Source organism: Prosopis cineraria, unplaced genomic scaffold (assembly GCF_029017545.1).
Source record: "Prosopis cineraria cultivar Desert tree isolate PC_DT_omini unplaced genomic scaffold, ASM2901754v1 PC13, whole genome shotgun sequence".
Classification (NCBI taxonomy): domain Eukaryota; kingdom Viridiplantae; phylum Streptophyta; class Magnoliopsida; order Fabales; family Fabaceae; genus Prosopis; species Prosopis cineraria.
In genome coordinates this window covers 7,964,409-7,983,268 of record NW_026555344.1, presented here as the reverse complement: position 1 = coordinate 7,983,268, position 18,860 = coordinate 7,964,409, and the positions used below count along the sequence as shown (strand labels likewise).

Genomic DNA, 18,860 nt, shown 5'->3' with positions numbered 1-18,860 from the left:
ATTATTCTATCCTACTTGAAGAAAACATATTAGTCATATGTAAATCAAAGTAGCACACTTATTAACTGAAAGCACTGAAATTTCAAATACCTAAGTTAATTAAGAATTTTAAATTTTGAGGACTTAACAAAACAAGTAACAAACGTGGACACATTGTTTGGGGGGTAAATAACCGACCACGGCTTATGCTACAAAAAACAAATGTGGGCACATAGTCCATGAGGGTAAATAACTAAATGTAGCCTGAGTTATAAAACAAATATGAACATACAGTTCACGAGGATAATACTAACTAAACGTAGCTTAAAGCCACAAAATAAATGCAGGTACAAGACCCACAGATAACAAACACAAGGACAAAGCCCACGAGATAACTAGTTAACTATTAACCACAGCACTACAGGCTAATGGAACTGCCGTTAGCAACAGTGTTCTATTTAAAGTCTTAAAAATCATACTTTCAACATGCAAGAAAAGTAATCATTCATGAAATAAAATTTTCATTCTCAATACTAAACTTGTATAAATTGTTTCAAATCTCAAAACTTGCCAAATAATACTTCATAGCTAATATACAAGCTTGCATTAATTGAGTAACTAAGAAAATCAGTTTAATAAACAATCATGCCTTCATCAATCTTGAAAATATATTTCTTAAGGAAAAATAGATGCAAATATCATAATTTAATTACTCTTCACCATTATTCTGTAATTTTCAAAACTAAAATAATTTAATTAACAAAATACTCGATATTCATCATGATTGTAAAAAAATGGTTTATATAAAAATATAATATTTTCAATAATAGACTATTTTTATTGGTAAAATAATAGAGGATGCTACTCACTTACTCGTCGGAGTTTTAAATTTTTAAAGATATTCTTCCTTTAATTCTTGTCTGAGTCTTGTTCTTCCACACACCTTATAGAAATATAAATAAATAAAATTTTAATAGATTTTCAATTTTTAACACAATCCCAATCAACCATTATCATTTAAAATTCCAAAACTAAAATTCATGTTTTAGAGTTGGTCCAAGCATTATCATTCATATCACTTTCCTCCTCCATATAGCTTTAGCCATGCTACTCTATTTACTTGAGGCAAAATTTTCTCTTAGGCTTTGTACCAATTACTTTAGGTGTATTATTTCTAACCACTCAATTAAATATCCAACAATTTACCATTAACCATACAAATCCCAACAACCCATGAAATTTCAAAATATTTAAAATTAAGTTCAATTCTTCTAACAAGCATTTTAACAGACACTTTATAAGCACTAATTTTAAATTTCATGCGTAAGCTCTTCTCTTTCAATTTCATCCTAATCAAATTCTCAAGATCAATCAATCCAAAAAAATTAATTTATTTTAAAATTCATACCTATATTACACACACACACATATAATTATGAAGCTTTTAACTTAATTTGAATTTCTTCCTTGTTTAACCACACAGATAGCTGCAGAGCCCCAGCAGAGAGGAAAAATTACAACTTCAACATTATTATTTCTTACATTCACATGCATAGTAGACTAACAATGGAAGGGTTCAAGACTCCTCACTTCAACCTAGCTAAACTAAACAATAGTGGATGGACAGAGAGAAGAAAAGAAGAGTCTTGAACCTTGAACAAAGGAGATGAATTATAATAGCAGACCTTTAACAAGTAACCCTAAATCTTGTGTGTTTCCCTCCCTATGAATGAACTTAGATTACAGTATCGAAAACAAGAAAAACAAGAAGCATTTTGGTGTGAACCCATGGAGACGAGCAAAAAAAATGACAAAGAACCAGGGAGCAACTCACGATAGTGGCTAACAACATAGCATCAGGCACATTAGTGATGGTGACTCACACGAATGACTGCAACCAGCGATTAAGAAGGAAGAAGGTAGCGATTATTGGGAGACAGGGCAAGGGTTCGATCTAAAGCTCTCAACTCTCTCTGCTCTCAAATCAGTCTAAGAAAGGAAGAAAGAAGAGATTAAAAAAACTTAGTTGTGATAAGGGTAGTTTAGTAATTTTATAAAGTATAAAAAATAAAATAAGCTCCTTAGGCTCTAACCAGATTTGAACTTAAGACCATTTTGAGGGATTATTTGCATGGTTTCCACTACACCAACTCCTCTTCTTGTCATATTTATCTAAGAATTAATATAATTACTGTTAAAACATAAACTTATATATTTAACTTTACTTAAAATTACTGGGTTATTACATAAAGAGATTTTTATTATTCTTCGCACGCACAACAAAACCGTAGCATGCAATTAAATGAGTATCACACCTTAAAATTTAAGGTGTGACAGTGTAAGATATATGCACAAACTACATTCCTTCAGCCTTAACTCAAGAGATGCCTAATTTTATCTATAAATGTATCTATCATGTAAAACAAGATTATTTAATGCAAACTTTTTATGATAAAAATGGTCATAAATTTTTGTAGAAATTTCAGCAACATCTCTTTTGTAGAATTTTTATATAATATAACAATAGGGAGCTTAGCTCATATCAATAATAATATAAATAGTTAAACGAGGATCCTAACTATAGTTTATGTGAAGCATCTAGAATTGAATTTACAAAATAATATATGAATTCAAGTGTTACAACGAAAGGAGATTAACTAATATAATGCTTCAATGTCAACTTGGCAATAAACCCCCTCAATGATCATGTGGAGGTACAAGTATGGTTATACTATTTGAGACAAAAAATATTTCTAATGAATAACATTCCAATAATAAGATTAAAATAATCAAGATGAATAAATGCGAGTAATTATATACAAATTAAAGAGAAAACAAACAATGTAATATAATCATTGAACTTGGAGATTAAGAGATTTGGTATAGCCTTAAAGATACTAAACTATTAAATTTACAATAATAAAATAGTCTTAGAACTTGATCTTGTGAAATTGAATAGATTAAGTAAATAAATAAAAATAGTAACATTTATTAATTAAAATCAATTAAGTGTATATTCACAAATCAAATAAAAGCTAATATTCTAAAGACTTTGCAGAACAAATAACCAATACAGACACATGATCCATAAGAATAAATAATCAAATGTTGCTTATGCCATGAAAGTAAATGTAGACACGTAATCTACAAGGATAAATAATCAAATGCGATATAGAATATAAAAATAAATGTGGACACATATTTCACGAGGATAATATTAACTAAGTGCAGCTTGAAGCTATAAAATCAAATGCAAGTATAAGACCCACAAATAATAAATGTGACTGCAATGCTTATGAAAGTCAAACTAGCTAGTCATAAGTCATAACTATAGCATACTAAGGACTAATGAAATTGCCATTACTAACTAGTGTTTTGCATACAATCCTCTGAAAATTAATTTTCAAACATGTGAGAAAATAATCATTATCAAGATAAAGGTTTATATTTTTTATATCAAACTCTCATGAACCTTTTAAAAACTTTAATCCTTCTCACTATAAAATCATTCACTAATTCCAAACTTGCCCTTATCAAATAAAAGATTTTTATAATGAGTAAAACATTTTCATCAACTTTCAAGATAAATTTTATAATGAAATGTGTGTGTGTGTGTGAAAATATCATAATTTCAATATTCTTCATCATATAAATTACAACTTCACATGTAAAAATAATATAATTAACAAAATAGTTAACATTTGAAATGGTACGTGAAACATATTTTAAAAGAATAATAATATTTCAATGAAAAGGAATTGTGCATAAGTTAATTTGGAATGTTATCCACTTAATTATAATGTTTTCAAGTACAAATTCATTCTTTGAGACTTCAATCAATTCTTCCCTCCTTTAAACACCCTTTTCAATACAAAGAAAGATTAATGACCTTTTTCCAATTAAATAAATTATGATCCATTATTGGCACCTTATAGTCAATCAAGTTCCAAATCATTATGATCTGATCAACCATATTTCAGTTTATTCAATACTCACAATAAATTCACAAATAACTAGTATCTAAACCCAATATACTTCTCATAAAAGTTATTAAAATTTCAAAAAAATTCATAAATAACAAAACTCTTCTTAAAACACATTTTGTCAAATACCTAATATGTGACATTTCCAAACCATTTACTAAAATTTATCGAACAAATTTCCAAACATCAACAATTAAACTTATTGTGTTGTGTTTTGTTTTTTTTTTTATCAATTTCCTTATACAATCATCAATTCAACTCTGAAACAGAACATGACTTGAGCCCATATTCTTTTTTATAATAATCAAATGCTTAAGGCATAATTACTCACTTAAGAAAGCTCCCTAACCTTAAGTTTAAGCTTGATTGAACATTGTCCTTCTACCATCATACACCATTAGCACCTTAAATGAAAATATGTAAAATCTTACTTCACTAAACACAATTAACTAATATAGCTCATGGTAATCAATGACTTAACTTAAAAAGGTGATTACTAGGTTTTAGTTCAAATTCAAGAGATCCCAAGTTTTCTAAATAAAAATAAGTTTAAATCAATCAAAATCCTTTATATTAGAGTAAAAATAAGTTTTAAAAGCATGTGATACCTTAGAAGAGTGAAAGAATTCAAAAATGATTGAAAAAGCAAAACATGTGCTGTGATACAGGGCAATGTATCGCGGCTCGTGCATGCTGCATCCCGACATGTTGCTTTCTTTACCACGCGCCATGGTGTGTTGCATGAAAATTCAATAGATTCTGTTGTCATTTGATAGCAAAATCGAGAAACTTCTGACACACCCCGATTCTCTGTTCGACATCCAAATGACGTGATCTACGTGTCTACAGAAAGCTCTTTAAATGAACTAGCAAATGGCATAGGTTTTACTTCCAAAACAAGCCACATCAGAAAGTTGGACACCCAAATGTATTTTAACCACTTTTTCATAGCCTTCACTTTAAATGGGCGTCCAAAATTCTCAACATGTGCCAAAAGCCTTTCCTAATACCTGGACCATATCCATTAGACTTAAGACTACCAACACAACACATCAACCATGCTTAAACCATAGTATATTAGAAATTTCACTCTTCAACTCCTTTTTACCAAAAATAGAGGGGAAAGCAAATTGGCACTACATTACACCCAATCCAATCAAAACATGTTTAATTCATCATTTTTACACTTGCACTAGTATTTTGGCCTTATAAATGTATATATCTCAACATACACAAATGCTCAAGGCTCAAAATACAAATAAGACATTTCCAATAATAAAATGGTGCAAGTGTAATGGCATGCAACCTAAAATTAGTAAACATATACTATTATACAAATAAATCTAAACTAGAGGCATATAGTAGGAATATGTTAATTCTTAGCCTCCTGAGTCTTCTCCCTCTCAGCACTTAAACTAAAGCCTGAAAAGTATTAAATGAAAGGGGTGATTCTAGCCACTCAATAGTCAAAGTAAAATATACCATATACAGTTATATATTAATTATAAAACCAGCACATGCATATAAAAACAATTACACAAAACACGTTTACATACATATAACTCATCATTTGCTCATTCTATAACATCTTTGTCTCACATATACTAGGCACATTGTCATAATATTCTCAGATATGTGACCATGACCCTTTATTCACGCAACTTGCCACAAATCAACGCGTGTAACACGTCATATATTTATTTAGACAATGACCAACCAACCTTATACCCTTCTTATTTTTTTAAACTGAAACCGTAGGCTATAATACTAAATAAGGCTCTGTACGTGTGACTAGACTACCCAAGCTCATCAATCATGAGGTGTAACCTGGCTAAAGATCACATGACTTACTCTTGAACCATGGTTCCCCCATTCTCGAATCTCTAAAGTATCTTATATCTTAGGCTATTCTTCTCATTGAATCGATGGAGATAGCTAGGTTTCAGTCTCTTGACAAACTATGGAACAGTCCCTCGATAAACTATGAAACAAGGCTATACCCCTGTGTACTGGAGGGCAACCTAAATACCATATAGATCTTTCTTTACTCCTAATCCCTAGGCCAACTCTCGCTACTAATCATGCCATAATCAATACTCACTCATTTTTATATTTTCATTTTCTTTTACTTATTATTACAACACTCACATTGGGCTCACGACCGTGCTCTACCTAAGTATATGTTCTTATTATTTTCTCAATATTATTCTTACTTATCTCAAAATCCACTTCTCATTAATACATAATTATCTTTACACAACATCACATTCATTTTCCAAAAGCATAAGCATGTTCATAGTTCAAAAACCCTCTTGACTTCACATTTTGCATTTCAAGCCAAAAATAGCATTATACACATTCAAATTTTCATACACTCATTAAAACTAATACATGGTTTTATACTGAAAATCAATCCCATGATGTAATATTCATAATTCACATTTAACAATCAATTAACATATAACTATCCAAAGTAGGGTTCTCCCGGTTACCTTAAACCTTTGAAAGGTCAAAAGTTTATCCCTCAATATATTAGCTTCCAAGCTTGTATTTCCAAGCCAAATAGGTGACCAAGAGCCAAAACTATAATCAACCAAGTTGAATTTTATCAACATTACTAACTCAAGCATTAAACCCTCAATCTCCACTTCTAAATTTCCCAACATTCACTCTACAAGAATTTAAGCCTATCCCTTAGATTTATTAATTCCCTTTAGTCCCTGATAACATTAATGAACTACTAAATTTTCATTAATGGCATCACAATCTTTAACCACCCATAACAAATGAAATTTTTAGATATTAATGGTGCCTAACAACTCAAGACGTTAAAAATTCATTATACTAGGTTTAGATACTTTAATCTACTCCCATTAACTCTATTTAAGTTAATAAATTTGGACCTATAACCTATATGGATTAGAAATCTACTTCCACTATCAAATCCTAACTATAAATTCGTAAATGTGAAAGAAATAGGGAGATTAATGAGTGTGGTACTTACCTTGGTTGTTTGTAACCTCCAAAATACTCCTAATGTCATCCACAAGCAAGCCCTAGCAGATCTTGGTACGTCTCTTCCATTCTCTCTGTTTTTCACATCAGTTTGTGTATTATTTTTACAGAATTCTCACCATGCGCGGTTTGCCGCGACACTTGTCCCCATGTGCCACGACATATAGTACAGAGAATGAAGCTCTCGCCTGATGGCTTTATGCATCACAACATATGGCACAAAGGCTATTTAGCATATTTTTCTCCACTTTTTAGTCCTTAAGTGACCCAATTTCACTTTGGACCTAAATTATACTTAAAATTCCAACTAAAAACACTTATTACTCTTCTCTGACCACACGTCACATCCACTTACATAATTATCCTTATTAGTCTTAGTAAATTAGGGAATTAAAAGTCGGGATGTTATAAAATATAATTCAAATTTTAGTAACCCATTACATGTGTGCACGTGTGCATACACACTCACATATATCAAATAAGGGAATGAGGTGTGAGATTACTTACTAACGAGACAATAAGGGTTGGAGGAGATTTTTGATCAAAGCTTCCCATAATCACACATAAGCACTATGGTGATTCTTGAATCAAGAAGAATAAGAGAGATAAAAATGTAGGGGAAAATAAAGAACTAGTGGATTGGACATTGTGCAATAATGAACCAATTCCCACAACAGAAAATAGAAGGACCCACGACACGACACCAATAAAGGGAGAGGTAAAAACAGCCGACGACATAGATAGATGGTGGATAGACAAGCTGATCAACAACTTGCAATAACGAGCTATTAGTGATGCAAAGTAGGAGAAAAAGAAGAAGGAATTGACACACCTATCAACATAGACAAAGGTGGAAGAATTCGACACCTTGGAATCACTGACGTTGGATAGAACATGAAGAAGGAAGAAGATAGAGATGGCAGAGGATTCTAGGTTGAAGCTTTCAACTAGTTTAAAGAAAAGATCCAATTAAATAAAAAAACATGATGCTATAATAATTTTAAAACAGAGGGCAGTTTGATAATTTCATTGAAGACTAAAATAAAACAAAATTCCCCTCTTACCAGGATTCAAACCACAAACCTAATAAATAAGTTATTAGCACAACCTCTATCAGACCAACTCTTCCTCTTATTAAATCTATCCTAAAATTAATAAAATAAACACTTAAAATGGCATACTCTCTGTGTGTGTGTGATTGTGTGAAAATGGCATACTCTGTGTATGTGTGTGTGTTACAGTGAGTAAGCCCTCAAGGATGTTAGAAGATTTGTGTTTGGTCCAAGCAACATATAGTTTAGGAGAAGGAAGGTGGAATAGAGGATGAGTTGTAAAGGAGGACGTGACAATGGCAAAGGTAGCAATGGGATTTCGGGGATCCCAATGGTGTCGAGGAAGATGGTTCTGAGCTTGAAGGAGATTGTCCATAATTTCCCTAAGGATGAGATCTATGAAATGCTTAAAGAGTGTAACATGGACTTTAACTAAGTTATTAGTCACCTCTCCCAAGGTTCTCTCTTCAATGGTTTATACTCTTTCCTCGTGTTTGAGATTGTTTTAATTAACATTTTATTGGTGTTTTGCAAGTAAGATCTACTTTGACTGAATGAACTCTAATTCATCAACTACTTCAGTTGTATCTTTATTGTACAAGGTACTATTCTCTCTCAGATTTCAAGTTATTGTGGATTTTATTTAACTATACATCTAACTTTATTGAATTGGTAGAAACTACAAGCTTGGTTCTGATCCCCACTTGATAAATTCTATTAATTGTTACATTGGAGTAATTTAAACCCAGGTTTTGAATGTTATATTAAGCTACTTTTTTTTTAAGAAAAAAGCATCATTGCCAATCTTATATTAAATGTGTAACTCCATTCATCTCCAATTTTACATTCATTGCTTGTTTTAAAACTTTTTCAAGATAGTAGCCCATGCATTGTTAAGACTGGTAGGCTTAAGAGGAGCTTCCTATTATAGCATCTAATTGTTCAATAAATGAAATAATAGGCAAGACTTATCTATTTGCCTAGTTTTTATTAACTGTAACTAATGCATGCACTAAACATTCTCTTGCCCAACCCACTTCTTCCTCTATTTTTTTTTTTCATTTTGCTAATTAATCAATATGGTTATAGCTGCTATAATTTAGGGTTACAATTGCCAAATTTAGCAAGTGATTTAAGAGAAATTGAAGAAGTGGCAAAAGAATGGGAGCACATACTTTCGCAAAATAATATGGATAGAGAGTTACATGGGTTGAATAGACTCTTAGAGCAGAAAGAGTTTATCATGATGCATATAAGATCATCATCCTTAAGTTCTAACACCGACACATACTATACACCAGTCATAATACATTTTAATTAATATGACCATGTGCAATTTCTACTAAATCATGTTTCTCACATATATCTTTTTTTGTTGTAATTTAATTTTTCTTCAATTTGATTCTCTTATGAGGTTGTAAACCATTGTAAGGTTTAAAACTTGAGTCCCACATTGGAAGTATGTGACTAGAGTTTTCTTTCTCTTCTATTTTTTCTAATTTCACTAAATGATGCCTATAATAGATTAACTGTTACCCTTCTTGGGTGCTCAATGCTTTGCATTCCCTTCTCCTTTATTAAGTTGATCCCTATTTATATAGTGCTCTGTTATTAGAATTTAAAATGAAATTAGATTTCATATATGTGTTATATAGCTACATCATAAATGTGATCCATTGGAATTATATTTTTACACCATGCAAATGGTTTTCTTGGTGATATGAATGATTTAAAGTTTTCTTTCATTTTATTACTTGTGTAGCCATGTCAACGTTGGATACTAATGAATATTCTCAGTGGTCATTATTGCATTGTTATAGGTAAATCTTAATTACACCAACTTAAAGCATAAAAAACATTTGAATACCAACAAATCCATTTATCATTAAATAGTAGCATGTTCTTGCATGCCTTGAAAACATAAACTACGTTATATTACATGATATTACATCTCTTGTTAGCTTTGTATGTCTAGTTCAATACTTCAACATAACTTTCATAAATTACACCAATTTTCCACGCACGCGTATTTGATAATGGCTTGCAATTATTCCAATTTAAGCTCCTTCAAGCAAATTGCCAATTTAGACTTAACTTTGTCATGAATGCTCCATTTCATATGTTCATCATTTCCTTCTTGTTGATCAAATAACATGTTTAAGAAGAGAGACAAAAGCACTTTCTTGATCGTAGCTTTATTATCAACCTAAAATCAACACAAAATTTGTTAGATTCTAGAGCATAATAAAACAAAATGGAATTATACATACTTCATTTAGACAAATAGAATAGTATTAAAGCAATTATATAAATTAGACATCTATCATTTCTTACAATTTGTGTGTCAACATCTATCACCAAGAAGCCGACTAAGCTTATACTTCCCATGAAGCAAAGTTGAGTGATTGTCTTTGCATTGTGTAGCTATTCTTTTCTAATTCAAAAGGGAAAAAATCCACTACAAAAGGGGGGAAAACAAAAGCAATAAAATTTGGATAGGATATTTACAAAAAAAGGAGATCAGGGTTTGACCTACTTGCCATTGTAACCACAAAAGCACATCATCCTTCACACCCTCTTTCATCATATTCAAAACCAATACATCACCTTACTCTCCTTTATCATTATTGCCCTTGGAATCATGACCATTATCGTCGTCGTTAGAATCACGGAGTTGCGACGGGCACAATACTAGAAATAGCATAGAAGTGGAAGAGGAGAGATGGGGATTTGGTGAGGGGTAATTTAGTTATTTCATTTTTAAATATATTGGCACTGAAGGACTCAATTTCTTCCCTAGGGGTGTTCACAGGACGAGACGGGATCGGGACACCCCCGTCCCATGTCCTGTCCCGAAAAAAAGATCGAGACTAAATTTTGGTCTCGTGTCCCGTCCCGTCTCGAAAGTCGTCCAGTCCCGTTAAGAGTCGGGACGGGATGGGGACAAGATCGGAATGTCCCGCCGTCCCGATAAATGAAATAATATCAAAAAAAGATCTGGATAATAACGTTCATTAAAATTTTAAATCATATAATTTATTAAGTTTAAAATCAAAACAACACAAGCACATAAATAACAATAATTTAAAATCAATTATTGAATTATATTAATCATAACTACACATTATAATAACAAGTACAAGTGATCTTTATGCTATAAGATTAGCAACAACAGGCAAGTCAAATACAATATCAAATCATTGTTCTTCTACTTTAGTGAAGATATACTAAGCTAATTACTCTTCTAAAAATAAGCAAGAAATATGTAGTAAATAAAAGTTATTAAATAGATAGATATAAGAATAAATTATATTAATATAATTAATATATTATAAAGAAATATATCGCTATGTTTACTCCATGCTATTAAAATTATCAATATAAAAAAATTATAGTTTTAAATAAGAATTGAAAGTATTAAAATTATAATTGATATAATTAATATAAGTATAAATTATATTAATATAATTAATATATTTAACATAAAAAATAATATATATAATATTCGGGACGGGACGGGACGTCCTGATGGTAATCCCATGTCCCGTCCCATCCCATCCCGAACCCTTTTCCTATCCCGTCCCGTAAAGTCCCGTCCCGATTATTTTCGGGCCAGGATAAGATCCGTCTCAATATGATTGAAACAATACCGGATCAATCAGGATAGATTTAGACCAAACACCCCTGTTCTTCCCCCAAATTCTAGTGTCTTACGGGCAATAAATATCCTTGTCGAGTTTATTTAGCAATTTCCCCATAGCCAAATGTGCACTTAAAAGCACAAACCCCAAAACGGACAAAATCAATTTACTCTTTTGGTCGAACGCTATAGGCCAAGGGATTTCATTTCAGGGGCAAAATTGTAAATGCAGGTACAGTTGATTGGAGGTGCAGCTCCCGCTCGCTCGTGTTTTCAAATCAAAAAACAGGAACAGCCGAACAGGCCATTCCCTCTTTCTGCCCTCGTTATCCTAGGGTTCTGCTCAGCGGGAATCTCTTTCGATTCTTTTCCAAACATCTTAATGTTTAGCTATCATCAATGGCGAAGGAAGCTCAGGGTTCTGCTTTAGTTGATCCTCTCGCCAACTATTGGGGACTCTCCCTCTTTCCTCAGACATCCAGCGTGCAGCCCAATCCTTCAAGGCCCTATAACCCAGACGTAGACCTTGACACCATCCACAATCATCTCAGATCCATGGTATTCTGAATTTGCTTAATTTTGTCCTTAAGTTTCCGTCTTTTCTTATTTTGCGGCATATTGCGTTTCCTTCTTCCTTCCTATAGAGCCTTCGTTCGCGGGGGTCGTTTTCTTCTGGAATTCTTATCTGTGACTACTCCTTCTGCTTCTCCTTCTTTCTATGATACTCTTTCTTCTATTTCTTAATAGTGGGGTATTTCTGTTTTGAAGAACATTGTAACGTTGTGACTATTGTTTAAATGTTACTCTCATTGTGATTGAGTTGTTTTTCAGCATTAGTTTTAGGGTAACCATGACAATCTTTCAATCTTAGACTTAGACCTGCATTTAGGTGTTTAACGAAATTTTAATAAAACGGAAGTTCGATTACATTGAGTTTCTTAAACTTGGTTTTCTTAGCTGATGAATTATGTTGCTCTGCTAGCGTGGAGTACATCGGAAAATGAAATACACGGCACTCTAGAGTTTATAGACTATCTAATCGAGGGAACACTGGGAAATTGGCTAGGAAATCGATATGAAAATTCATTTTTACTTCTTTTTTAAGATATCATCTTTAATATGCGTTGTAGAAGCTGGAATATGCATGTCATTTTGCTTGATTTCTCCTTCTTTTACTTTCCGCTGTTCAACTGTGTTGTTATTTAAAGTGAATGCTCAATGGGATTTCCTTATCTAGAACCATAACAATCAAGAGAGAATATATATATATATATATATATATTTCTAATTTATATTTCTCTGTAAATTTAAAGATAATTTACTCAATTCGCAGAAATGATCTGAGCCAGGTTTTTGAAAAGGCGGTTTTTCCCCCCTCCCCCGCATTCTCCCATTTGCTATGCATTGCGAAATCTTTCAAACCTTACAGAATTAAAGACTTAGCGATTGGTTTCAACGTTGATGTACAAACAAATGGAAAAAAAAATCATTTGAAATTTATGGTTTTTTTTATTTAATATTGTCTTGAAAAAGAAAAATTAGAGTGATTGGAAATAACTTTTTATCGACATAAGGGAAACTTCAAGTTTTATATTGCTTTGGCAGGCCTTGGGAAGTCCCAGTAAACTTCTGAAGCAGGCTAAGTCCATAATAGATGGTAATCCAGGACTAATCAACGCTGAAGTATTCGGTGATTCAGCATCTTATGAGATAAATGATGTTGTTTCGGAAGAAGCTCCGGAGAATCCACGAGAACGGAGGCCGGCATTAGGCCACAAGCGTGCCCGTTTCTCTTTGAAGCCAAATAGAAAGTATAGCACTCCCTAATCCCCCCTCCGTCTTCTATTTCCTTCCTTGCATATGTTTTTATCATAATTTTTCAAAAAGAAAAGGTTTCTACTAAGCTAACTGTAGATTGAATGTGTGTTCTAATGCATCTGTCTGACAGTCATCCTAGTGAGATTTTGAAACCAAGTATTGACATTGATAATCTGAAAGATCCAGAGGAATTCTTCAAGGCCCATGAACGGTTAGAAAGTAAGTTGCCCTTTGTTTCTCTTTGTATATGCCTAGTGGACGCTATTCTGAATCTTCTTCTCATTGGACTTATAATTAATGCGTAGATGCAAAAAGAGAAATACAGAAGCAAATGGGCAATGTATTGTTTGAATCAAACGAGAACCATGCATCCACTAATGCACGGCAACGTCGTCCTGGACTCATGGGGAATAACCAGAGGTACTATCAGGACTCTAGGCGAAATATACATAAAAGTATAGAGTGGGTGCCTATCTTATTCTGTTGTTTATCTGTTTAAAATTTTCTTACTACTATTTGGGTCAGGAGGTCAGTCAGATACAGACATCGGTACTTAATACAAACTTCTGACCATAAGGAGAGTATCCTATCATCTCAAAAGACACATGAATCTGGCGGCCTTGATGCTGTTCGTGAGAGCCCGGAAAAAGCTGAGGCTTATCTTGCATCACCGAGGAGTGAACTAGCTGGTGAGTAAAATTCCATTACTAGAATGAAATGGGCAGTTACTACTATCATCGCTGTGTGGATAGTATTTTGTCTTTCATCATCATTCTACTAATGACATTAATAAAATTATTAATATTAATTATTGATGGCCCTCAATTAATAATATAAGATTTGGACTGAAATAATCCTTAACATAGCAATTTTATCCTTGGCGTCCTCACATTTAAATTTCTGTTTTGTCCACCTTTCAAGTGCAAAAGGATGTTCTATGAATGGCGTGCTGGAGATTATAAAAAAACTATTGATATTAACGAATCTCTACAATTCAAACATTTGATTTAAGTTGAATTCATCCTTCAGGCATCCAACAATAGTGCTTTCATCCCTCTATTATTTTTCATTCTTTATGTTTCATACTTAATTTTGATCCTTCCCTGTTTGTATGCTGAAATTTTGCTGCAGATTCATCTGCCATAAAAGAGAACAACCACAATAACATATTGGATGAATTGCTACATAACAGCGAAGATCTAGAGGAAGATCAAGCAATCACTCTTTTGCAGGAGAGCTTACAGATCAAACCCATTGTTTTAGAGAAGTTATCCATTCCAAACTTGCCTGAAAACCGAGTGACTGAATTGAAAACTTTTGTAGGGAACTTGTCAAAGCCAAGGAAGCCTTTAATGGACATAGATAATTTGTTTAGAGAGATGAATAATGTAACCCCTGAAAAGCCTAGACAGAATGTAGGAAACCCTTGGCAGCAATTAGCATCACCAACCCCACCAAGAAGTCCATTTGCTCTATTGGCATCATTGCAGAAGCGTCTTTCACAGTCAAAGCCATCTGTTGATTCATTTTCTGCTCTTGATGGTACACATTCATCCACAAAAAACCCTTCTCAAATTGATATGACCGAACAGAGACTAAATCTCATTGATGATGGGAAGCCATCTGATAAATTAAATGAACCTTTAATCAAAGATAATCAGAGTTTAGCCATGAAAACTGTCAGCAATTTTGCCATGACTTCTGAAATATCTAGGGAAGACAATTTGGGGAAACATGCTTTTGGCACTAATATTGACTCAGAGCATTCCCGCCTTGATCTAGAGGTGGATGCTAAAGGTGGAATTATGGAAAAGGCTATCAATGACATAGTGAGCATGCTAAATTCGGCGGCAAATGACCCTCGTAAAGAAGACACTGTCAGAACTTGTGCCAATACTTCTGAAAGTTCCAAGGAAGTTAATCCAACTGAACCTGCTTTTGCTACTGATGTTGACTCAAACAAGTCTCATGTTAATGTGGAGGCATATGTAGGTAACCAATTTGTGGGTGATACAACTAGCAGGGCAAATTATGAGGCAAATGAGCCCCTTAAATTGATGGAGGACACTGTCAGAACTTGTGCTGGTACTTATCAAAACTCCAAGGAAGATACTTCAACAGAACCTGCTTTTGGTATTAATATTGAATCAAATCAATCTCATGCTGACATGGAGTTAGATGTTGGAGGTAGTGATGTGGGTGGCCAGTTTGTGGTTGATACAATAAGCAGGAACAATGAGGTAAACGAATCCTATAAATTAAAGGATGACACTGTCAAAACTTTTTCCAGTACTACTGGAAACTCCAAGGGAGATAATTCCAGCGAACCTGCTCTTGGCTCAAATGTTGACTCAAATATATCTCATGTTGACATGGAGGTTGATGTTGGAGGCAGTGATGTGGGTAACCAGATTGATCATGATACAATAAGCAGGGCAAATGAACCTGGTGAATCTGCAGACAAAGTAGGTTTTTATTCAGGGCTCTATAGATTTTATCTTATGTGATTGAAAAAATGTTTTAAACCTGAATGGTCAATTGTGTTATGATAAGGTACAGGTGCCGGATGTGGTGTATTCTGAACAAACATCTGTTCCTGAGTTCAACGTAGTGAATCCACAAGGTATTGATATACTTAACTGTCCCTATATATTATTTTTTAAAAATTAATGCCAAACCCAAACATCATTAACTGCGTTACTTGGCTCAGCTATCTTCTGTGCGAGCTAGTTTTGTAAGATTGTGCTTTTAAACATAATGGGGAAAATACTTAGGCTTAGGTGATGCGTTCAGCTATAAGGCTATGCAAAAATTTCCATGGATCAGTAGGAGAGAGCTGATCCTTCACATGCACCATTGCTTCTAAACTGAAGAGATAGTATGATTTTATTTTGTCCTATATATTTTCATTTTCCTTCCATGAAGCATCCTTTTTTGCTGCATATGGCATATCTTTTCTTACCAATTGACCGAAGTTGCTATGGTGTACTCGACAGAACAATAAGCTTGTTTCATGAACATGCAAGTTGCAAGACTTAAACAAGACTATAACATAACCTGCAAATAAGTTTCCTTTCAATCCAAAGATCAGAAAAGCATCTGCTTATAAATTTATTATGAATTAATTTTTTTTATTTTCGCTGTTCTAACTCAGTTATCATCTTGTCATCAGATCAATCGGGCAATGCTTTCTTTGACGCCAATTCTGGGGATGGAAACATCAATACTTCAGATGATGGTCCAGGACAAAATTCACAGGTAACTAGCTTCCCAAAGAATCTTTCCTGTTTCTTCAGTCTAATCTATTTCCATCTTGGTTGAATCATTGCATTTTATGTCATATTTACATGTTTGATTTAGGAACACAATTCAACTGTTTGTAGTACAATTTAAGTATACATTTTCTTTTTGATTGTCTTAGTTTTCTTATTTCTTATGGTCATCATTTTATTAATTCAATAGATGCTGTTTAGGTTCAGGGGCAGTAACTAGGTAGTGATCATCTTAGATTGTTCAAGAGCTTTGTCCTTGTTTGGGATTAGGTATTTCCATCATAACGACAGTTAGATTTTTTGAGAAAGTGGAAAAAAATATACAGAGATCTAGGTGCCCCTTTTTTATATAAAAAGAGATCTAGGTGTTGCGCATAAGCTATGAAAGGGGGGGGGGGGGAAAGGAACACCGCAGTTACATCATTAGATATGGATTAATCATAATTTTTTAGATCCTTTGGAAGAAGACAATTGTACTTGATTACCGTAATGGTATACTTTCTTATGATAGGAGTCAATATTTTATAAGTTGACTTTAGCGGTCCTTCCAAGTCTAATCTATTTGACTAGCAAACTAGACATTACCGTTTGCATTATGTCAAACGGTATCCTGCAGAATTGAACTGCATAATGAATTCTGGCAAAGTTTCTTATTATTTTCGCATCGTAAAAACTTTGCTTAAGCATTGGGCAACTGCACCATTATTCCACAATCCATGCTTCTGTCTGATTTGATGCATGAATATTTTGCATCAGTGATTCAGAGTATAAGTTGATGTATGAATTGTACTATCGGCATGAACCTTGAGCTACAAGTTTTTGGCATTGTTTTTAACTCCAATGTATTCCATTTCTATTTTCTAGTACTTGCTTTAATGCTTTTAACAAAAGTTAATGATGAGGGTAAATGAAAACACACTACAAGTCTAGCTGCTTATAGTTGAATTGTTTTTTATTTTTTAAGGTACAGGAAAATATAGGCGATTCCCAAGTTCCACTAAATGAGCAAAGAAAAGTTAAATCACGAAAACGCAAAGACAAAGGACTTTCTCGAAGGCAGAGCCTTGCAGGTTTGAACTCTATTAATTTACTCCATTTATCAAAGTTTGCTTTTGTTGGTATAAACAGTGAAGTAATCTGTGTATCATCCCAGTGGCTGGTACATCGTGGAAATCTGGGGTAAGGCGAAGCACTAGGATCAGGTCAAGGCCTCTGGAATACTGGAAAGGAGAGAGGCCTGTGTATGGTCGTATACATGAGAGTGAGTACAATCATAATGCTTTCTTATGGACATGCATTTGGTGAATCTGAGATTTTTGGATGTTATCAAACTAGGAAAAATGCCGGTATATTTATTTATTTTTATTATTATAAAGAATTTTTTATAAAATATATTTGGCTTTTTAATTGAAACCAATTCAATACTATATTTTTGACTTATTGTGAGGAATCCAGTTGTTTTCCCCTCGCGCTATTGATGAAGTGCTATTAGCAGTTGCTAGGATATCGAAGATTTAATCATATGCAATTAGATGGTTTTTTTTTAACTTTATCTTCAGAAAAGTGAATAAATGTACTTATTCAATTACTCATTATGCCCGCCTTTAGGGTGTAGGGATATTTTGATTACTGATGTATATTGATCTGTTTCATCTGTGCATTGTTTTGGTCGGGGTCTTGTATTTCCCAAAAAAAACAAAAGAGTAAAAATTTTATTTGCTAATTAATCATTAAAAAAAGAACGAATTCTTGTGTCTGATACAAGATTTTGACCTTGCAGGTTTGGTAACTGTGATTGGGGTGAAGTGTTTGTCTCCTGGAACTGCTGATGGAAAGCCTAAAATGAAGGTGAAATCTTATGTTGCTGAAAAGTACAAAGGGCTCCTGGACCTAGCTTCTCAATATTGACAGTTTTGTAATGAGAGTAATTTCTAGTACGTCCTTGCTTAGTATGTATCATGCACTATATAATCAAAGGTGCTGTAAAAGAAGCCACGTGGCAATTGAATTTCATGTTTAGCCATTAAGTCGTTCAATTTTTTGTTTCAAAATGTTTATTTTCTTCAAAACATGCCTAATTTTATTCCTATAAAAATATGCT

The 18,860-nt window shown here is 33.2% G+C and overlaps 1 protein-coding gene across 4 annotated transcripts; it reads left to right on the top strand.

The window, feature by feature from the left end:
* The first annotated feature begins 11,986 nt into the window (after nt 1–11,986).
* On the top strand, nt 11,987–18,782 carry LOC129291177 (centromere protein C-like). 4 transcript variants are annotated; one of them, XM_054928412.1, is made up of 11 exons: nt 11,987–12,227; nt 13,275–13,480; nt 13,618–13,706; nt 13,793–13,907; nt 14,016–14,176; nt 14,619–15,952; nt 16,041–16,110; nt 16,660–16,745; nt 17,724–17,829; nt 17,913–18,020; nt 18,540–18,782. In XM_054928412.1, exons 1-11 carry the CDS (start codon nt 12,069–12,071, stop codon nt 18,665–18,667), a joined length of 2,562 nt encoding a protein of 853 aa, XP_054784387.1. In that variant the 5' UTR covers nt 11,987–12,068; the 3' UTR covers nt 18,668–18,782. The 4 variants fall into 4 exon arrangements, with proteins under 4 accessions (XP_054784387.1, XP_054784388.1, XP_054784389.1 ...); XM_054928413.1 differs by having other exon boundaries at nt 14,013–14,176; nt 16,047–16,110; XM_054928414.1 differs by having other exon boundaries at nt 14,013–14,176; nt 17,730–17,829.
* The last annotated feature ends 78 nt before the right edge of the window (nt 18,783–18,860 follow it).